This window comes from Lactuca saligna, chromosome 2, assembly GCF_052625555.1.
Source record: "Lactuca saligna cultivar CGN05327 chromosome 2, ASM5262555v1, whole genome shotgun sequence".
Taxonomy (NCBI): Eukaryota; Viridiplantae; Streptophyta; class Magnoliopsida; order Asterales; family Asteraceae; genus Lactuca; species Lactuca saligna.
In genome coordinates, this window is record NC_136418.1 from 158629510 (window position 1) to 158653975 (window position 24466).

The 24466-nt window shown below is 33.4% G+C and overlaps 1 protein-coding gene across 1 annotated transcript; it reads right to left on the reverse strand.

The window, feature by feature from the left end:
- Positions 1-16330: 16330 nt before the first annotated feature.
- On the reverse strand, positions 16331-23813 carry LOC145032370 (4-hydroxyphenylpyruvate dioxygenase-like). The gene is made up of 2 exons (XM_078981152.1): positions 22578-23813; positions 16331-16707 (listed from the first exon to the last, which is right to left on the reverse strand). The coding sequence occupies exons 1-2, from the start codon at positions 23735-23737 to the stop codon at positions 16536-16538; spliced, it is 1332 nt and encodes a 443-aa protein (XP_078837278.1). The 5' UTR covers positions 23738-23813; the 3' UTR covers positions 16331-16535.
- Positions 23814-24466: the final 653 nt, after the last annotated feature.

A 24466-nucleotide genomic window follows, 5' to 3' on the forward strand; every position in this document is an offset into this window, starting at 1 on the left:
TTTATGTTCACCGATGTACTCCATCCCCTCATGGTTGCCTTACGGACATATATGGTTGAGGAATCCCCTTAGTAGTAAAGTCTATCCCGATGATAAAATCCTTAGACTAGGTCCCTGGTATAGGTGTTTAGGGACGTAAAGTGAGGATAACGGGAATGGGTAATCAGGGTTATTGTTGGTTTGATAAAATTAATAAATTTATTGTTGATCGATGAAATTATTAAATTTATTATTATTTGTGGGTTGAAAACCCTATATGCTCACCAAGCTCCCAAGTCTGACCCACTCAGCTTTCTGTTTTACAGGTAGTGGACCTAGAGCTTAATTTGGATGATGACGAGGGATTTTTGAATTATAGGTCATTAGTTGTAAATAACTGCAGTAAGGCTTATAATGTATTGTTTATGCTTTTGATCTGTATCGAACATGACATCCCGAGTCTTTTAATGAAATACTTTTCTATAGAAATGATTTGATAAATCTTTATCATATTTTTATTTTGGGAACAAATTCCGCAACACTTTTATGTAAAATATTACTCTGATTTTCAAACAAGCATAAACACAATCAATCTTTTCTGGCCGTGAAATTGGGGATATCAAAGTTGGTATCAGAGCATTAGTTTAAGCGAACTCGGAATTTGTAGGATTTCTAGACTTAAACTCGGAATGTTAAGCGATGATTGTGAGGTGTGAGCACTAGTATATCTTAGGAAAGATGCCTAAAATGTTTTTATGTGCTAAATGTTATGTGTTTGCCATAGATGATATTATTTGTTCGGATCTATGGTCTGTTGCTGACCGGATCTGGAAAACCTTATGTGTGTAGGATTCTAAGCGTATGATTACGATATTAGAACTAGCATGTAAACATTTCAAAGTCTATAGTGAATAAAGATCTAAATTCACCTTATTTGGTGTATAGATCAAGATGGCAAGAACCCGCAATGGAGTTAGGAATGCAAATGGAAATAGAAATTAACCACCAGTACTTGAGCAAGTACCTGTTGAAGGAGCTACATTGGAGCCAATAACGATGGCTGGAGTGCAAATGATGATTCAAACAATGTTGGATCGTCAGATGGAGGAGACCAGGAGGTTGCTACAACAGAATAGGGAAGAAACTACGTGAAGGGCAATCAGTAGGAGGGAACTACAGTGGGACTGTTGGTTAAGCCAACCCACCGATAGTTAGACGAAACAACCAGAATGGAGGAGGTGATGGACATGGATGCAAATACAAAGATTTCATGGCATCCAAACCACCGTGTCTATCCGGAAGTCCAACGCCAGTGGAAGTTATAAATTGGATCTCCGAAATGGAGACAATGTTTGAAAGTTGTGAGTGCAGCAACAAACAGAAGACCGCACTTGCAATTCCTCTGTTGAAATCTGGTGTATTAAGCTGGTGGAAGTTACTAGCTAATTCGATGCCAAAGGGATAAGCTAGTAAGATGTCTTGGGAAGATTTTGTGGTACAACTGAAATTGCAATACTGCTCTGAGCAGGATCTTCTGGAAATCAATAATGAGTTTCAGAATTTGAAGAAAGGAAAAATGAGCGTTACTGAATACGCTGCTAGTTTCACTGAAAAGATGAAGCTTATTCCATACTTAGTTCCAACTGAACTCTCTAAGGTCAATAAGTTTGCACAAGGTTTACCAGTGGATTTTGGTCCAATGGTTAAGCAAGCAACCACATTGAAAGCCGCCATCTGGGCTACTAAGAATGTCGAGACCCAGATTAGGGAAAAGGGTCTGGAAAGGACAGATGTTGGTGAGAAGAGGAAGTTTGAGGGACCTTTAAGGCCCAACAAGAAACGTAAATTCTCAAAGTCTGGTTCGAGAGGAGGAGGAGGAGAAGCAAAATGGTGCGACAAGTGTAAGAAGAAGCATGCTGGGAAATGTGGCGAAGAGGTTACATGTTTTAAATGTGGAAAGCCTAGTCATTATGCCAATGAATGCACCCTCATCAAAAAAGTTTGCTATGGGTGTGGTGAGGAAGGGCACATCTCAAGGGACTCCCAAAGAAGAAAGGAGAAGCAAGGCCCAATCTCCCACCAAAGCCAAAAGCCAGAGCTTTCCAAATGACACTTGAAGCTGCAAAGGAGGAAGTGGATGTCGCTTCAGGTACTTTTCTCGTAAACGAATTGCCTGCCCAAATTTTGTTTGATTCCAGAGCCAACTACTCCTTTATTTCGCATGAATTTGGTAGAAAACTAGCCTTGCCTATCGATAGACTAGATAATGCTTTAATAGTCGAGGTTGCTAGTGGCAAGTTCGTACCTGTTAGTGATCGTATTAGGAACATCGTTATTAACCTAAACGGAAACGAATTCCACGAGGAGCTATTACCCATAGAGTTGAACAGTTTTGACATCGTTTTGGGAATGGATTGGCTTAGCGCCAACGATGCTGAGATTCTTTGCAAGAAGAAGATAGTAAGGGTGAACCCACCCGGAAAAGAGTCATTTATGGTGTATGGGGACAAACGCCGAGTGAGTTCTGGAATCATCTCCACAATGAAAGCCAGAAAATGTTTGGCCAAGGGATGTACATCATATCTAGCATTTGTGATCGATGCTAAGAAGGAAAAGAAGGATGTGCAGGAGTACCAGTGGTGTGTGACTTTCCGGAAGTCTTTCCTGAAGATCTTCCCGGATTACCCACTGACAGACAAGTAGATTTTAGAATAGACTTGTTACCAGGAACAACACCAATAGCAAAAGCACCTTACCAATTAGCACCAACGGAGATGAAGGAGCTTATGACACAACTTCAAGAATTATTGGAAAAAGGTTTCATTAGACCTAGTTCATCGCCCTGGGGAGCTCCGGTGTTATTCGTAAAGAAGAAGGATGGGAGCATGAGAATGTGCATTGATTACAGAGAGCTGAACAAAGTAATGATAAAGAACAAGTACCGGTTGCCAAGGATCGATGACTTGTTCGACCAGTTACAGGGTTCGAGCTATTTCTCGAAGATCGATCTTAGGTCGGGATACCACCAACTAAAGGTGAGAGAGCTGGATATTGAAAAGACTATGTTTAGAACAAGATATGGGCACTATGAATTTTTGGTTATGTCGTTCAGACTAACCAATGCCCCAGCGGCTTTCATGGATTTGATGAATAGGGTTTGTAAACCATTCCTAGATAAATCCGTGATAGTATTCATAGACGACATCTTGATTTATTCGAAAAGCAAGCAGGAGCATGAAAAGCATCTACGTGAAGTGCTAGAAGTCCTGAAAAAGGAGAAGTTGTATGAAAAGTTCTCCAAATGTGAATTTTGGATTCAAGAAGTCCAATTCTTGTGTTATGTGGTCAACCAAGATGGGATAATGGTTGATCCAGCAAAGATTGAAGCTGTAATGAAGTGGGAACAACCAAAAAGTCCTACGGAGATCCGAAGCTTTTTAGGATTTGCTGGATATTACCAAAGGTTTATCCAAGGCTTTTCTTCGATAGCTGCTCCATTGACAACCTTGACACACAAATGAGCTACTTATACTTGGAATGAAAAGCATAAGGAAGCCTTTGAGAAGTTGAAGAAGAAATTATGTGAAGCACCAATTCTTTCTTTACCCGAAGGAGCTGAAGACTTTGCGGTCTATAGTGATGCATTTGAAATTAGGTTAGGTTGTGTTCTGACCCAGCGGGATAAAGTGATAGCATATGCATCAAGACAACTGAAAGAGCATGAAAAGAACTACCCTACTCATGATTTGGAGTTGGCAACGGTAGTTTTCGCTCTAAAAATATGGAGACATTACCTCTATTGCACGAAGTGCAAACTTTTCACTGATCATAAGAGTCTCCAGTATCTCTTTAATCATAAGGAATTGAATATGAGGCAACGACGCTGGCTGGAATTACTCAAGAACTACTACTGTGAGATACTTTATCACCCTGGTAAAGCAAATGTTGTTGCTGACGCTCTCAGTCGGAAAGTCAACCTTGAAAAGAAAAGGCCAAGAGCGTTGAGAATTGAGGTTGTCTCAACAATTATGGAGAGTATAAAGAAAGCCCACGAAGAAGCTTTAGAGAAGAATGACCGAAAAGAAGAACGTTTGGGCAAAACATTAGTATTCGGTACAAACAACCAAGGGTTGAAGGTATTCCAAGATAGGATTTGGGTACCTAAGACGGGAGGAGTAAGAGATGTTCTGATGGACGAAGCTCACAAGACCATGTACTCGATTCATCTCGGCAGTACGAAAATGTATAGGGATTTAAAACCCTCTTACTGGTGGCCAACGATGAAGCTCGATGTTGCTAAGTATGTGGCCGAGTGTGTGACATGTGCAAGAGTCAAGGCACAACATCAGAAACCGTAAGGGAGTTTAGAACCTTTACCTGTACCCATGGGTAAATGGGAAGACATCACCATGGATTTTGTGACTAAACTACCCAGAACAAAGAGCGGTCACGACATGATTTGGGTGGTCGTGGATCGTTTCACCAAGAGTGCACACTTCATAGAAGCCAATGAAAAATGGTCTATAGATAAGCTTGCGAATGCTTACGTGAAGGAAATTGTGAGACTTCACGGTGTTCCTCTAACAATTGTATCAAATTGTGATAGTTGTTTCACGTCACGATTTTGTAAAAGTCTACAAGAGGAAATGGGTACCAAGTTGTGTTTAAGTATAGCTTACCATCCACAAACTGATGGTCATAGCGAAAGAACAATACAAACACTTGAAGATATGCTGAGAGCATGTACCCTGGAATTCCAAGGTAACTGGGATGAACATTTACCTTTAGTAGAATTTTCCTACAACAATAGTTTCCACTCGAGCATAAAGATGGCACCTTATCACGCTTTATATGGACAGAAGTGTCGTACGCCGTCTTGTTGGCTTGAAGCTGGAGAAAAGCAGTATATGGGACCTGAGATAGTCCATCAGACTGCTGAAAAGTTGAAAGTGATTAGGGAAAGGATGTTAGCAGCTCAGGATCGTCAAAAGAACTATGCTGACAAGAAAAGAAAACCGATAACATTCGAAGTTGGTGATTCGGTTTTGCTTAAAGTCTCACCGTGGAAGGGACTGATAAGATTTGGTAAAAGAGGAAAGTTGAGTCCAAGGTTTGTTGGACCATTTAAAGTTCTTCAGAGGATTGGAAATCAAGCTTACAAGCTAGAACTACCAAAAGAACTAGATGGTATTCATAACACTTTCCATGTGTGGTATTTAAGGAAGTTCACGGTAGATGTTCCCAACACTATTCCAATATCTGAGTTAAGGCTGGAAGAAAGCAAAAGGTTAATCGAAGAGCCAGAGGCAATCGTTGACCGTAAGACTAAAAAGTTGCGACACAAGATGGTCGATTTAGTGCTTGTGCAATGGAAATATACAAATGGGCCAAATCTCACCTGGGAAACGGAGAGTGACATGATGAGTCGCTACCCGCATTTGTTTGCTGATGTGTGATTCTGGGGACAGAATCATCCTATGGGGGAGAGAATTGTAACGCCCGTGTTTCTGAGCTAAAAACATTAATAATGTTGTAATAGTCTAGGTCAACCTTTGTAACTCATTTTGAAGTAATAAAGAGGAATTATGTGAATATCATGTGAATTATATGCTTATTTCCTTAATTATTATGATTTAATTAATTAATAATGAAAATAAGCATTGAAAATAAATATTATAAAAATCCGATATCTTTTAAGAAAGTTTTAGTGCCCGAAACAAGGATTCCGGAGATATAAAGAACGCCGAAATCCGAGTTATAACGAAAAAGTTATGACCTGTCGAAGTTTCGCGACGGAACCGACACGACACCGGGAAGCGTAAAAAGTGAATATTACGATAAAGTGATTTTTTGCCTTCACAATCTAAGCAAAAGTCATAGTATTCGTTAAGCTGAGAATTTTGATAAAAAGGACGTTCAAATATGACTTCGTATGATGAAGTTATGATTTTTCTAAGTTTTAGCTTAGCAGTAGACAGCTAAATACTCGAATTTAAGATCGAGCGATATTTAGCCGACACAACCTAAACGAGAATCGAAGGTCTCGTCAATAGTAGTACAACGGTAAAAAGACTGACGAAAACGGGCGTCGAATGAAGAAGTTGTGAATTTTTAACGGATTTTCCTGTCCCGGTCTGTTAAAAATAATAATATTAAAATTGAAGTCAAATTTAGCCGGCGAAGTCTAAACGAAAGTTGTAGAGCGTAGTTTTAGCTATGCGAAAGTTATGGATTTTAGAAGTTCGGGGCTCAAAATTTGAAAAATTCGCATGAACAGTAGTCGGCCACGTCACCCTCACCTCGCGTACCGAAGCTGCTGCGTCACCAAGATGTGGCCGAATCCGGATCCGATGCGTGTCGCAATTCCCTCGGACCGAAGTCTCGGTCAATCAGAAGCCGCCTCGTAGCCGTCACGTGTCTGAGTCTCGCAGGGGCCACGTCCGAGCCTCGCACGCCGTCGCTGCTGCCACGTCTCCCTTCGTGACCGAGCTTCGCACCTGCTACGTGGACCTTTCTTAGCCATTCAAACCTCGGTCTCGCACCCTATATAAAAGGGGGGGAGGGGGGCGCTGCGAGCCTTCCCAGTTACTTTTGGAAATTTGACATTTTTCACCCCTAAACTTATATTTTGACTATTTGACTTCCCTCGAAGCCCCGATATCATTTTAAAGCCCGGAATACGTCCCGAAGTGCCCGAAAACCCAGAAAAATTTATCTTTTCGGTTTTGAAACTCCAACCTTCGCAGAGCCCGGTTTCTCAATAAAACTCCCGGTTTTATCATAAACGATCATTTCAAGGAACGAATTGCTGCCCGATTATCATCAAATCAAGTGAGTGTATAGTCACTTTCATCTTACACATAGATATGAAGTATTTTCTATAAAATACGTGTTATGTGTAATTATATTGATTGTTTATTTGAAATGATTGTTGAATACAATGTTTTATACAAGTTATAAACTGTATATGTATTTTATCTACAAATATGTTGGGTAAAACATATGTAGACGAAATAGTTGATGTGTGTTAAAATGATGAGAGGCCTCGATGTTGTTGTTGTTCCAGTCATCTAGCAGAGTATGGATGACGACCATTGACTTTTCCAAACAGTCTAGTGGAACGCTAGCAGGCTCGCAACCTGTAGGTGTTTGTGGGCTTGATGTTCACCACTGTACTACATCCCCCTCATGGTTGCCTTACGAACATATATGGCTGAGGAATCCCCTTAGCAGTAAAGTCCATCCCAATGATAAAATCCATAGATTAGGTCCCTGGTATAGGTGTTTAGGAACGTAAAGTGAGGATAACGAGAATGGATAATCAGGGTTATTGTTGGTTTGATAAAATTAATAAATTTATTGTTGATCGTTGAAATTATTAAATTTATTATTATTTGTGGGTTGAAAACCCTATATGCTCACAAAGCTCCCAAGCCTGACCCACTCAGTTTTCTGTTTTACAGGTAGTGGACCCAGAGCATAATTTGGATGATGATGAGGGATTTTTGAATTATAGGCCATTAGTTGTAAATAACTGTTGTAAGGTTATAATGTATTGTTTATTCTTTTGATCTGTATCGAACATGACATCCTGAGTCTTTTAATGAAATACTTTTCTATGGAAATGATTTGATAAATCTTTATCATATTTTTATTTTGGGAACAAATTCTGCAACGATTTTATGTAAAATATTACTCTGATTTTTAAACAAGCATAAACAAAATCGGTCTTTTCTGGCCCTGAAATTGGGGATGTCACAGAATAAAAAAAAAGAGTTAGGACCAAACGCGCAAGTAACCGCAAACCATAGAGACTATTCGTGTAATTTTACTAAAGGGCAAATTAGTATTTTTATACTTCGTAGGGACCAAGCGCGTAACAAAATGTATACTAGAGACCGTCTAAGTTAAAAAAAAAAAGTTAGGACCAAACGCACAAGTTACCGCAAACCATAGAGACTATTCGTGTAAATTACTATTCATTTTTTATGAAGTTGTTTTCTATGTGGTAAAAAAAATAGAATACATAGAGGTGTATTTGGATTAATTTATATATAAAAAACTAGGTCCATGTGTTTTTTTAATTTCAAATATATTCTTTAAGTTTAACAAACACATAGATAGTCCCTGTTGTTTCAAAAAAATTAACAAATAGTATCTTATCCACTTAAAAAGACTTATTTACCATTTTTGATATATTTTTGATTTCCTTTATTTAAAATAATAATAAATAACTTGGCCCACCTCTCTCTCTCTCTCTCCCCTACCTACAACACACTCTTCACTTGCATAATTATCATCATAAAGTCATAATGGTGTATGGGTACTGGCCAATACATAAAACTTGGTCGGCAAGACAAGAAACAGCCTAAACAACCCCAACAAAACCCAAATACATAAACAGGCCGATGCTCAACTTAATCCAGTTTAAATCATGTCGGACAACAATAAATATATAGGGAATATTTTGCATGACAATGTCTCGGGGAACATGGAAAAGGCAACATTATTTTATTGAAGGGTTCCATCCTTGCGGCCTTTGGGCAAAAGCAATACCTCGATAAGAGATTAATAAATTGGATCTACATCAATACATAAAAAGGACAAAGCATACATCGAATAGGTAACATCATCTTTTATCTCTTAAAGAAACTCAAGCAATCTTTCTTGTAACCTCAGTCGACATCTAACTTAGGCATCAAAGAGTAATATCGGGGTCCAACCCGCGATATGACTTTTTAACCATGATTTTGTATACCTTGTGCAATGTGACTTCCTGAGTACTAATTGGAAGAGGCCTCTGAGGGCCAAATAGCAACATATCCAGGATTCCAATTAGCAACATTGGATTCACCTGTTTATAAAAACAATGCAAGATAAATCACAAACCACACTTGTCATCGCAGACTCAAGCTTCAGCCTCATTACCTTAATCCCAACATTCACCCCACTTACCACAATTATGCCAAGCACAGTACCACCAATGATTGTTTCATTATGACAAACAAAATAAATGTTAGTCCAAGTACAATTCCAATAAGAAGGAGAGCTACAGCGACAATCATCAGCAAAATGAAAGAAAACAAGACAAGCAGGCTCGATGATGATTGTATCAGTTAGTAGTTCCAGCCCGGGCAAAAAACCGTACCAACATGACAACTTAAGATTACCCCGACGAATAACAAGTTGACGGTGTGAGTCCTTCCCGCATCATTGCAACAACATTCAACAACTACCACAACGTTGGCACAACAAAATGCACCATTATACATTATGTTTCCACCACGATTCCCGTATACACATTATCAATCATACTGTCCCCCACGTGTACAACAATCTTACACCACACAAACCATCCTCAGAGATAAAACAATGTAGCAGGTTCAATGGATCGCCCAAACAACAACAACAATGCATTAAGAGACTCAACAAGGAACACCAAAAACTGTCACATCTTGAAATCTGACAACTCACCCCTTATCAGGAGTATACGTGAGTATCAATTACCAATAATAGCAAATATACTAGAAATTTCAAAATACGATGGATCAGGCAACTTGGATGATCATACTGTAAAATACAAATGGACAATGGGCGCTTATTACCTAGACGAGAAATAATGGTGCTTATTCTTCCCCACCACCTTGTTAGGGCTAGCGCGATTAAAGTATAAAAGCCTACCAGTGGAGTACATACATGACTTTAATTAGTTCAAAGATGAGTTTATGGGTCATTTTGTCACGCAGGTAGATCCGGGCTAGTCAATTTAGAGATAATAGGGATCGGAAACGACTTTTCAACAAAAGATTATTTAGAATAAATAATCTTAACCAAGTTTTAGAATATGCCTCAAAGGTTCCGTACATATAAAGAACGCCGAAACCGAGTTATAACAAAGAAGTTATGGCTCGTCGAAGTTTTTCGGCAAAACCGGCACGATAATGGGAGATGTAAATAGTGAATTTTTGATAAAGGACTTTTTAGCCTTAGTAATCTGAACAAAAGTTGTAGTATACGTTAAACCGAGAGCGTCTAGAAAAAGAACGCCCAAATCTGACTTCGTATGAGGAAATTATGATTTTTCTAAGATTTGACATACAAGTGCAAGGCCCGAAACTCGAATTTTAGTTCAAGTGGGTTTTGGCCTATGAAATTTAAATGAGAGTTTAATATCTCATTTATAGGAACTCAACGATAAAAAGACAAATGAAAACGGAGTCCGTATGAAGGAGTTACGAATTCTGCATGGTCATTTAACAGTCTAATCTCCTCCTACTGTTAAATTTAAGATCGGTCTAGAATTAGCCGACAGAGTCTAAATGAAAGTTGTAGATCTTGTTTTTACCTACGCGTGGATATATAGAACATAAAAAACGACATTCGTACGCGAAAGTTATTAATTTTTGAAAATCAACTGATTTCCACCCTATGTGCGATGCAACGTGTCAACACCAGGTTGTGCCTGGTTGTCTCCAGCTGGCTCACGATGTGAGCATCAAGAAACTCACGAGGTGAGTGACCCTCCACCCCCTATAAATAAGAGGTTAAGTCCTCTTCATTCCTCACACCTCCCATAACTTCCCCTATCTCTAGAACTTCTCTCTAGCCCCGAACACCCCCCCCCCCCCCTGAAAAGCCTAGAGAACCTCCCTATCACGAGGCAGAAGCCCCGGAGTGCCCGACGGCTCGGATAAGAAGTGCCTTTTGTCTCGGGAACGCTTTTCCAACGGCCCCCGATTTTGAGAAAAACTCGTTGTAAGTGAGTTACGCCTAACCTATCTTTAGTATAGCTTATGATTTAATATAGTAATGTTATTAGGACCTTATAATAAATACTTGGGCTATTATTATGGGTTATATAAGTATTGTTTAACGTTTATACAATAGTAATAATAGTTAACTATTAATTAGTCTCGGTGAATATTAAACTAAACCGTAGTGATAATGATACTAGGTTTTGTCGAGGGAAATTGTTTTAAGAGTAACGAAGCACTGTCTGAATTCAAAATCACCACCTTAACAAGTGAGTGCATAGTCCCTTTCATCTTACACATAGATATGAAGTATTTTATATAAATTACATGCTATGTGTGCATATTATCTGAATACTTGCTGTCTATGTTGGATGAATGATTTTATACATGTTTTAAATGATTCAAAATGTATATTTATTTTATATCTACAAATATGTTGGGATAAAACATGGGTAGATGAAATAGTTGGTGTATGATGAAATAAAATGATGAGAGATAGGTGGTGATAGGAAGGTGATGATAATTAGGTGAGGATAGATAGGTGATGATGAATCGGTGATGTAGGATGAAAGATACCATAACCTTGTCCGACAATGTGGAGATGTAGTCATCTACCAGAGTATAGGTGGCGATCACGAACTATTCTAGACAACCCCGTGGAAACACCAACACGCTCATAACCTGTAGGTGATGTTGTAACTACATATTCATGTGATGATACTCTAACCCTTACTATGAATTACGAGTTCAGACAATGTTGTAACTACATATTCATGTGAAAATACTCTAACCCTTACTATGAATTACGAGTTTAGGCGATGTTGTAACTACTTATTCATGCGATGATACTCCAACCCTTACTAGGCGTGTATCGAGGGGGTAATCCCCAAATCATTACTGTCTATGTGATGTAGGCAATGAACCTTAGGAACGAACGCATAAGGAAATGTGATATAAAGAGATGAGAGTTAAATACGATATAGGAGACGATAATTCTTTAGGGAATATTAAATAAAGATAATGGGGATGGGTAATCGGTTTAATTGTTTGACATGAAGTATATGAAGAAACAAATTAACTATATTATTATGGGTTGAAAACATTATGTATTCACCAGGTTTCTCAAACCTACCCACTCGATTTATTTGTATCACAGGTGTCGATACGAAGCTACATTAAACGGATATATTAACGGTGATGTAAATCATTAGTGTAAATGAATGTAAGGTGTGTTTATGTTTATGCTTTTATATTGATGATAACATCTCAATGTTTTAATATAAACAAAATATATTTCTTCAGAAATGCTTTGATAATATCATTTTCATGTTTGTTGGGAACAAATTCCGCAATATTATTCTAAAAAAATGCTACTCTGATTTTAAAGTAAACATAAATAAATTTTTTAAAATGATCGTGAATTTGGAGATGTCACAACCTGCGGGCTATACATGAATGAAAATAGAAAATAATATATGGTTTAATGTTATATAATTGTTGTTATTGTTAATTAATTTTTCAAAATTTATTAGCTTAATATTTTAAATTAAGTATAATATGTTAAAAGTTAAAGACATAACTTTATAAGTAAAAGTAAATATATTATTTTAATATTGAAATTTAGTTTATATATGATTACACTTTAGGTTAAATATATTATAATCATTATTGGAAAAAATTTTTTGAAAAGTCGTGGGAGTTTCAGATGAATGTGGTGAAAGGAAAAATGTTTCCTTTATAAGTAACCATTGATGTGATAAATTTTTTTTTTAACTCTTTCATTTTAAATCACAAATCTTTTCAAACATATAAGTTTTTAATCAAAACTTACTTATATACCACTAATATAGCTACAATGTGTATAAAAAATAAGTGGAAAATAAAAAAACATTACATATTAATAACCATAAGTTTAAAAAACTTTTGAATGTAATGGAAAATATAATAGCATGACTAATTACATTAAATTTGAAATCATAATTATATTTAAATTAAAAAACTATTGAGTTGTAATGAGAGTTTTAAACTCTTGAGTTGTGACTAATAATGTAATATAAATATTAATAATTATAGGTTATAAAAACAATATTATAAACATTTATCATTGAAATAATAATTTTTATACTAAGTTGTAACTAAGAGTATAATAACTTTAAGTATACGATAAGAAAGATATAAACAATTGTGTTTGAATCAAATTGATTTAAGTTTTTGATTTTTTTTAAAACTATAGATATTATTAACTAATTTATAAATAATTTATTTGAATATTTTGTATTTCCTATATTATAATAATAATAATAATAATAATAATAATAATAATAATTATTATTATTATTTCAAATAACAACAAAATTTTAATCTAATATAATATATTCTTTAGTTTTACGTTATTTTAAACAGTTATTACATTTTACTTAATTAAAAACTACTTATTTGAAAAAAATCAATATTATATTTAAAAACTATCATCTTTTTGTATTGTACTTTCATTTTTTGTTACTATAAAATATTGGAGGAGAATAAACGTTCCAAATAAAATGGTGATTTGAATTTTAAAACTACAATAATTGTTATTTTTTGCGATCAATCTTAAAAAAAATATATGTTAAGAGTCGGTTAGAGGATGATGAGTATTACACTTGAGGTATATTTTTATCACTTATATTTTCTTATAAAAATATTAATACTTTATTTATTTTACTTTTCCTTTACGGTAAAGAACGAATAAGGAAAAAAGAAATTGACAAATATTATAAGATAATAATTTATTTTTATTACTATAAAAACATTTTACAATAAATACATTCATGTAAGTTTTAGCAGTTTTAGCAGAACATAAAGAATTCATTTTATAACACACATAATCATTGGTTTTCAACAATAAAGTCATATCATATTAAAAATCATTCATTCTAACTCGCCATTATCTCCAAATATCTGGAATAATTATTGTAAACTCTTTTCATCAAAAATCAATTATAAAAACTACATCGATGTTATTTACAACAAAATAAGCGATAGAAACAAACATAATATATAACTTATAATAACATAAAATACATACTGAATAATGTTCTCTTGGACATAAAATATATGTCTTAACATAAAAAAGAGAGACAATATAAAGATACATACATGCTAACAAAGTTAATTGCTCTAACTGATAAATAGTTTGAATGTTGATTTACCAAAAGCTAATGAGAAGTAATTATCATCATCCTATGATTATAGAACGATGCATAACACATACGCTTACATTTTTTTCGCAAGTATACCTTTACAAACATATCTAAATTTGAAGCTTGGTTAATATCTAAAACTTTACATGCACCCAATTTGAGTTTACATGAATTTATGTTTGGAAAAGTTGCAATTGCTTTCTTATATCGATTGAACCACTCACATAACTTTTCAAACCCTAAACATATAATCTATCATTTTGTGTTGACATATATGCAATCTATAATCTACAAAATTATTAAATAAGCTAAATATTTCATCTAACTCATCAATAAAATAACATGATTTCAATAGTTTTGGAAGTTACAAATCGTAATATTTAAGCTAATCATAAATTAATTTGTATAAGTTAAATAGTCTTGAGAGTTTCAAATGCAAGAGGTTTATGGAAAAATGCTTGCTTTATAAGATATATAGATATAGATGGATACTAGGCCGTGTTGCGCAAAATATGACAAATATATACTTTAATGACATTGTCGTTAGCTCTTATATAATCCTATGAACGTGGAAAATATACCGGATTAGTCAATTCGACTTGAATTTTTTAAGTCGTTCATAACTGTTTAGTTAAAGTAAGAATTGATTTTGGTCGAACCATTTAGTTGGGCGTGTTTCTTTTCAAGATTCATAGATTAGAATCCTATTTTTATTAAATATCTTTAGATATCTTTTGATTGTTTTTTAGTTATAGTTAAAACTAACTATTGCTCTTATCCCTATCCCGATGAGCCGAAACCAAAGCTCTTATTTTTTGTTGAGTAATAGTTCGAGTAAGTCTTGAATGAGCCCCCCGAAAGCTTGAAGCAAATAAACGATTTTTTGTTCTACGTCTCCGAGCGATATACCCCTGTCTAATTCTGGTCATTGAATAAATGAAATTTTCACGAATAACTAATAGATACTGTTGTTAGCTCTTATATAATAAATCGTATAATAAGTTGAAATAAACATTATTGGTTTTGAATTATATGCTAATTTAGACATGTTTTAAAATTTTATAATCTCAATTGTTTTAATGATCTCTAATTGCAAGTTACTCATGAATAAAATTAAACACAATATATGGTTTAATGATATTTATAGTTGTTGTTATGATTAATTAATTTTAAAAAGTTTATTTGCTTAAGATTTTAATTTTTGTTATTGTAATTATTTAAAACATCAAACATTGTTTTTGTTTCTAAAGGTAACAATATAATTTATGTATACAATATTACTTTTAATTATTGTTGTTATAATTGATTCAAAATAAATTATTTGGAAACTCTTAATTATTTTAATTTGGTTTTAGAAATTTAACTTTTTTTAAAAAATATTTGATGAATATTAGTTTCTTTGATTGTAATTATTTTAAGAGTAAATTATTGAAATTATCCATGTGGTTTGGTCAAAATTGCACGTTTGGTCCCTAACTTTTTTTTTTGCACTCGGATCGTCCATGTGGTTTGCTTTTGTTGCGTTTTTCGTCCTTATGGTTTGGTAAAAGTTGCATGTTTGGTCCCTAACTTTATGTATGTAAGGGACGAAAAACGCAACAAAATCAAATCACATGGACGAAAAACGCAACAAAATCAAACCATAGGAATGATCCGAGTGCAAAAAAAAAGTTAGGGACCAAACGTGCAATTTTGACCAAACCATAGTGATGATTTTAGTAATTTACTTTTATTTTAAACAACAAACATTTTCTTTTTGTTTTTAAAGATAACATTATCATTTTTTATATAATTTTACTTTTAACTATTCTTATTATAAGTTATTTTTAAGCAAATTATATGAAAATTCCTAATGATTATAAAAAAAAGTCTCATGTTTTTTTTTTAGTTTAAGATTATAATTTAGATTTAACACTATAATTTATAACTTTTAACTATTTATAAAATAGTCTTTCAATTTTTTTCAAGTTTAACTTCAATTTTGATTTAAGTTAACAATTTTAACATTATATTAAAACTAATAATTGAACTATTTTGCATAAAAACATAAATTATATAAAAGTTGTGACTTTAAAACGACAATTGCTCACATAAGACAACATATTTAAACTAATAAGTTAACTATAATATGTTAAAAATTTAAAATCGTAATTTTATATATAGAAGTAAAATATAATATTTTAATATTGTAGTTTATTTAATTTATGATTAGAATTTAGTTTTTATACTAAGTTAACATTATTAACCAATTCATAATAATAATTAGAAAAAAAATAAAAAAATCATGGAGGTTTCATATATATATATATATATATATATATATATATATATATATATATATATATATATATATATATATATATATATAGACACACATTCACTCATTTTTATTTTATATCCTAAAATCAAAATACATAAAGTAAAATAACATTTGTTATTTTATTTTAAGGTTATTACATAGTAATTTTGGTTACAAATAGAACTTGTTTTTTCAAGCAAAGATCGATTAAATATGATTAACATTTCATATTTCCAACAATTATTCCCATACATTTGTAGGAATATTTTCCATAGAATACACATACACATCAACAAGACATTTGCATTTTTCACTTATCGGCTATTGGTTCAATGGTGGTTCAAGTGTCTTCTCATATTCCTCTATAGATTTGAAGAGCTCCGAGAAGTTCCCCTTGCCAAATCCCCCACACCCTGCTTTTTGTTGTATATTTCCTTTATCGTCATTCAACATACAACCAACTCTTTGAATTATCTCTATAAATATGGTTGGCCTACTCGAACACAAAAAAAAAAAAGTAGAATTATAACAATGACCAATTAGAAACAACTGTTGTTATAAACAAAATGCAAAAATATTATCAAATATGTTTTTCATAATGATTAATATGCAATTTAAGGTTGTTGAAAATACTAAAGGAAAATGGATAAGGTTTTACTCTTTCTCCATGTCTACCACGTATTAGTTCACACAAACAAAAATCAAGTTCTTCCTTTCTCTATCTCTATCTCCCATAATTTGCAAGCAAGACATTTCCTTTTGTTTGATTTCTTTTCATGAGTCTTTACGCCTAACAGCCAATAGAGTGACACAAAAACCTTGAGAGGATATCCAACCTCATTATATTTTTATAATTGTACTTTACTTATTAATTGTAAAATAGAGTAACATCTCCAACTCAACTTTATTTTACACTTAATAAATAGTAAAATAAACCATTACACTCTAAATTTGGAGTGTTAGTTATACTATTTCTTACATTCTAATTTTACACTCTATTAAAGTGTAAAATATATTTTAGAGTGACGATGTAGATGAAGTGATAAACCACTATAAACTCTATTTTACACTCCAAAAATAAAGTGTACTTTGAGATGTTCTAAGGACATAAGTTACATCCATATAGATTTTTTGGTCGGTAAATCATCAAAACACGTTGATTTTATTTTGTAGATATGTATTAAATTTCAATAGATAATAGAACAATATTATTATATTCTTTTCTTATAACTAGAGATGAGAATGAGACAGAAGAGTATCGGGAACCTTATTCCACATCCTCATCCCGTTATCCCCCCCCCCCCCCCCCCCCCCCCCTAATCCGGCATCCCAAATGGGAATAAAAATGTGTCCTTATATCTTCATCCCCAATGGAAAATGATGAACCCTATCTAAAAGTCATGGACTTTCCTGCTCAACTTTTATGTTAATATAACTTTAAATTTTATATTGACCAACATAAGTTGTAAATCTGTAGTTATATTTTAAAACCTTCTTTTAAAATTTTGTTGAAAACCGAAGCTTTGAAAGAACAACAAACAAACTCTCAAAAATTAAGATTTTAGACTTCTTTTACTTGTTAAGTCATCGTAGAATGAGGTATGATAACAAGAGTATATACAAACACGTTATTTCTTCCGATTAGCTCTTTAAGTAATGGGTTAATGTCATCGTAACCCAACCAAGTATCAAGTACTATTTTAAATGGTCATTCATGTTTTTTTGTCGCTTAGGGACACAAAGTCCATTTTTACCTGTTAAAAAAAACTTTAACATGTAATTCCTGGTTTCCTTAATCACGTGGCGTTTTCACTCAAAAAAGAAATTAAACTGAAATCCACCACACATCTTTATCCATCATCTTCTTCTTCCGCTTTTATGTTGCTCCCATTCATAGAAACCAACGACCATTCTTCATCTAACAACTTAAGATAAACTCCATCATAATCGACCCAAGAAACCGTCAAATTTTCCCTATAGGAGGTTCAGATAAATAAACACATATTTACAACATCAAAAACATTGACCAACCAGTCAACACATTCGAAAGTGAGTTTATCATATGAGGTCTGAACTCGAGAAGGCCATCTAATCCGTGTACAACAATATGTATACTATAGAACATACCAGGAACAATGATATCATGACCTCTGACTGTAATCAGTGATCTTGGATCTCAATGATGCAAAGAGATGGTTTCCAAATCTGTTTGTCAAGGAAAAGAACAATGGTAAATCTGAACCAAATAAGATCTTCTAAGTTTTTCATACTAGTGGCTATTTTTGGAACTTAAGAAACAGATCCAAGAATGAAAACGGTAAAAATCGAAGATTTGTGCCACTGACTGACCTCCCACTCATTTTCATCTCCGGCACGGGGACTGAGCTCCCGTCTATGGAAGTCACCTCTGGTGCTCTATTCCTCACACATTTTTTTTTCTTGATTTTGTTCCCGATCTGGGTGTGATTTGCTTCTTCTGATCTTGGATAATAAATAATGGTGTACGACGGAAGATACTAGTGGTGAACAATGGAAGATGTTGGTGAAGAGTGGTGGCTAATGGTTTTCAGATTTGAATCTAAACCCCAAAAATAGAGTTTCAAACTAATGGATAAATAGGTATTTGAAACAAAGAGATGGTGATTGGTTTCTGGGTAAAGGAAATAAACTTATTAAGGTAATTAACTTTTCAATTTGTTTACATTCAGGTAATTATCTTTTTTTTGTACACATATAGGTAACGAACTTTTTGGAAGTGTTCACATATGACCATTATGATCAGCTGTAGCAAGTTACATCCGGTCATAACCGGTTATATGTGAACACTTCCAAAAAGTTTGTTACCTAGACGTGTACAAAAAAAAAAAAGATAGTTACGCAGGTGTGAACAAACCGAAAATGTAAGAGTAAATTACATGAATAGTTCCTATGGTTTTGGTAATTTGTGTGTTTGGTCCCTAACTTATTTTTTAACTCGGATGATCCATACTATTTATTTTTGTTGTCCGTGTGGTCCCTATCTTACCTCAAAAGACTATTGTGCCATTTTTAATTTATTTTTCTAATTAGTTTTCTTATTTATGTATTTATTTTTTATATATTTAAAAAATTTAATAGATCCCACATATCTGCATCTCCTCACCACAACCCACTGTCTCTTCATTGAATTTTCCACCACCACAACCCAATAGAAGGATTGGTGTTGGTCGCGGGAGTTGAAGGATTGAAAAAAAGAAGGGATGGTGGAGATATCGATGTCACTAAAGATGGAAAGGAAATAGAAATTGAGAATGATGAGAGATGGGATGGTGACTGGTGGGACCCAACTTAAATTTCTTAAATGTGATTTCAGGTTTAGGATGAGGAGATGCAGATACGTGGGATCTATTAATTTTTATTTAAATATATAAAAACTAAATACATAAATAAGAAAATTAATTAAAAAATAAATTAAAAATGACACAATAGTCTTTTGAGGTAAGACATGAAAAAAAAAAACAAAAACAAAACAAAACAATATGTATCATCTAAGTTAAAAAAATAAGTTAGGGACCAAATGCGTAAATTAGCCAAACCACAGAGACCATTCATGTAATTTTCTCTTACCTTCTCGGTTTGTTCACATATGGCTAACTATCTTTTTTTGTACAGAAAAAAAAAATTATTACCCAAATGTAAACAAACATAAAAGTTAATTACTTTAATAAATTTATTTCCCTCTAGGTAAGAAGTAACTTATATTTTTAGGTTTAGACGTTTAGTTGTAATTTCTTTTCTATGTTAACTCATATAGATAGTTAAAGTTCTTTTTATGTTTGAATCTAACATGATTTTTTGATAATGTTCTTGGGTTTTAAAGTGTACGAAATCTTTTATGTTTAAATCAAACATTTATTTACATTCTTCATATAACATTAACAAATCTATTTAAATTCTTAATCTATAAAACTAAAATACGATACAAATTATTGAAGGGTTTACTGCTATGATGATTTTATTGTTATCGGTGATTCTGATTCTTTAAACAATCAACCACCCCCTCCCCTCCCACCCACCACACACATACACACATAGTAAATCATTTTGACTAGACAAATGTTTACCAGATGACCCTTCCAATATCTATTGATATTGGCTTTTGAACACATTAAATGGATTTTATGCCTTTAGAAAAGCCAAAAAATAACACTAGAAACATTTTAAACCAAAACTGAAAAGTTTGTAAGGCATCAGTGATATTTTCCCTTAAGTAATATGTGTGTTAATATCATTTTAATGTGACCAACTACGAAATTTCCAGTTTAATCATTTACCAAAAAAATTACTGCTAAAATTGTCAACCAAGGTTTGTAGTGGTAGATTATCAATTTAGAGGTGGTAAAACTGACACAATCCATCAATCGAACATGAAAATAATAAGTTTTGATAAGAGATTTTGTCATGTTTAATAATCGGGTGATACAACACGAAAATTAAATAATTAAAATTATTGTCAAATTCTTTCAATACTTTTAATATTATAACACAACACGATACGCTTATAAGGTCTAAAACCTAAACATTAAACCCCTCACAAAAAAAACTAGTTTGAAAAAGTTGTTTAAATAAATATATTGTTGCAACACGATACAAAAATTAAGCAATTCTCTCAACCCATTTAATATTTAAAACCGAAAGAATCTTGCAGAACACAATACACACATTAACCATGTTCCAATTATATAAGTGTTAAAAGGTAATGTCGGTGGTAGTTTCCACCGAGGTATCCTACCTTATACTTTCTAAAATGATAATTTTTACTCTTATAATTTTAAAATACTTTGTAAAATGCCTTTTTCTACTTTAATATTTTATAAAGTGACTTTTTTTCATCAATATATTTTTTATACCTTTTAAAATGATAGTTTTTACATTTATATATTTTATTAAATACTTGATGAAATAAATTTTTATAGCGATACATTTTTTAAAATGACTGTTTTCACTATATACTTTTCAAAATACGTTTTAAAATATAACTTTTATCACTTCATTTTGAACTTTATAAAATGTCAATTTCGTCATTTACATTTTGTAAATTTTTGTGTTTATCGCCATAGTATATATAATCTACTTTTCCTTAATAATTTTTGTTCCTAAACTAAACTTTTATTTTCTTATTTTAATGTATGTATCGGTATAAATTCATGGTGATCAATGTCTCAATTTAAATTTATAGTTTTTGTTCGTTATTTTTTTAAACAACTTACATGTTTTTCATATGTACATGTCGGTATAAATTCGAGTTAGTCTACGTTACAACGCCATTTTTTTACATGTCTGTGCTTATTTTTATATACGCTTTATGCGTGAGTCAGATCATATATAATACAATTTTTGTTATTTGAACTTACGCTCGTTACCTTAAAAAAATATTACTTACTTATTTTTATGTACGTGTTGGTATAAATTTGAGTTTCTTTATGTTTCAAAGTAAATTCTATATACATTTTCATGCTTATTTTTATGCACGTTTACTACGTATGAGTCTAGTCACATATAAAATGTTTTATCACCGGTACCAACCTTGTATATTTATTTATCAAAAAAGAAAAACAACAATATTTTTCGTGCTTATTTTTATGTACGTCCTTGTATGAATTCGAGGTAATCAACGTTTCGAAGAATATTTAGAATTTTCGTTCGTTAGGATTTAAAAAAAAAAAAAAAAAAACTTGTTTTTTTATATTTATGTGTCTATATAAAGTCAAGTTTGTCTACTTTTGACGTAATTGTTTTATGTTTTCATTTTTATTTGTATTTACATTTTCTACGTATAAATCGAATCACATATAATATGTTTCTTTTTAATTTGGACTTTTGTTAGTTAATTTAAAAAAAGAAAATTCTTACTTACTTTTATGTACATTTCGGTATAAATTTAAAAAGAAACATATTATATGTGAGTTTGTTCACGTTTCAATGTAAATTTAATGTAAGTTTGCATGTTCATTTTTATATATTTTACCTACGTATGACTTTGGTCACATATAATACTTTCTTATACGACGATATAAACTTGAGTTAATCAGTGGTACCCGACCATGTATATTATCTATCGACAGATACAATACTATCTAACTTTTATCGATACAATCATCAAAATTCAACTTACAAAACGGATTGTCTACTCACACTCACGACAAATTACTGGTCTAACATAATTTGCTAACACTAAAATTTTATTTAACTTTTAGTTCATTTATATTATATTTTTAATTATCCCAATTACCACCCCCATTGGTAACCCTCAATATGTCTGCTACTTTTGCAATAAGGAAGTGAAGAATATTGAGGAGTTTCATGTGAGGAACATAATATTACCTGTCACCCACAGGCTTGGTGAAGATCTGAAGCAGAGTCCCCTGATCATCTTTATCCACCAGTATTCCCAACTCCTCACACTCCTTAATCTTTTCATCTGTCAATACATCTCCAACTCTATTCTTCAAATTCCGATAATAAGTAGGCGGTGGCGACGGCATAAATTCAAAACCACCAACTCCGCTGTGCTTCCTCATCTCTCTCAAGGTTCCAAATATGTCCTCACTGGAAAGCGCCAAATGCTGAACTCCGGCGCCTTCGTTGTGTTCCAGATACGTCTGGATCTGGCTCCTCCTCTTTGTTCCGTACACCGGCTCATTCATCGCGATCAAAACCATCTCGTTATTGCATGCTAAATTGACCGCATTGAGTCCACTTTCGTTCGTACCAACATCATCCGCCGTGAATTCGGCGAACGTATGGAATCCGGTGAATGATTTCACGTAATCTACAGCCGGAGCTAGTTCCGGGACGTTGCCTACGGCGTGATCAAGGCCGCGAATCCCGTAGTCAAGGTCAGGAAGCGACGACGTATTTTCAACGGGTTTGAACCCGGGCAAAAAAGTAGATATGGCATCGTAGTTGGGACTCTTGTAGCTTACGTAACGCAAAACGACGTCACCGTAAAGTTTTACTTCAGACAATACGACGTCGTTATCTCCAAGGGTGATTGGAGCAGAGGAGGGTTTGGCGCCGTGGGAGACGCTGATGGAGAAAGCGATTTCGGCGTCTTCGACTTCGATGGCGATTGAGCGGACTGCGAGCCCGTGGGAGGCGGTGAAGTTGCGGCAATCCGTTAGGGAAAACGTCGGGATGGAGGCGGCAGTGGTGGTGGTGGAAGGGGAATAAGGAGCGGTGAAGAGGAAGTTGAGTTGGCCGGAGCGGAGGAGGTAGGAGGCGTGAGTTGTGTTTCCGGTAGATAGATCAGACTTCTGAACGATGGGCATGCCAAGGCCCCAAGAGAAACGACAGGCAGTTTTGGTGGCGTCGGAGCACCAGAATTCAACGTGGTGGAACCTTTTGACTGAGAATTTGTCGGACATTGGATTTGTTCGGAGGAAGTTGTTGAAGCCAACTAGCTTGAAGGCGGAGCCGGTTTGTTCTCCGTCAGGAGCGGTGATGGTGTTTCCATTACTGAGCTCATGAGCTACGGTTTCCATTTTTGGATTTTGATAGCTTGTTGACAACTTTTCTATAATCAATTTATTTTGTTTAGTTTTAGAATTTACTTTTTATCTACTCTAAGGTTTTTTTTTCCTTCACGTATCATACTCTTATTATTTAGTTTCTTATTATTATTTAGTTTTCTTATTATTATTTTGTTTATTAAATGTTATTTTTTTTATTTTGAATTATTTTTTTTCCGTTATTTCATAGGTTTTCTTATTTTATAAAATTTTATATAATATTTTAATGTAATAACTATAATAAATATAATAATAAATTAATATCAATTTTATTAATGAACATTCATTCTAATTTTAAATTTCTAAAATTAAATTTTATTAATTTCTTTTTTTTAATATTTAAATCATGTTGTTAAAATCGCGATCTTGATCGTCCGATCGTCCGATCGTACGATCATAGGTATGAAAAACGATCCAGATCGTCAAAAGATCGTATTTATGGTAGGATCGTAAGATCGTAAGTAGAATCGTAGGATTGAGATCCGATCCGATCCTACCTCCCTTCTTTTTTTTAAAACATTTTATGTCTTTTACCCTTACCAATTTAGTATTTATCATTTTGTGTTGCAACTTATGATTAATATTTTGAAGTTTTTATAACTTTTAAACAAAAAATTGAATGTTTGAACTATTTTTCATGATTAAAAATTATAAATTAAAATTATATTTTATTTTGTGGGGTCTTAGGATCCCGATCTCGAT

Bases quoted from the DNA above. Each gene is read 5' to 3' on its own strand.
- LOC145032370 (XM_078981152.1), bottom strand. From the start codon at position 23,737: ATGGAAACCGTAGCTCATGAGCTCAGTAATGGAAACACCATCACCGCT. The intron at 16,708-22,577 runs GTAATATTATGT...GTGTTCGAGTAG, and splicing joins ACCAAGCCTGTGGGTGACAG to GCCAACCATATTTATAGAGA.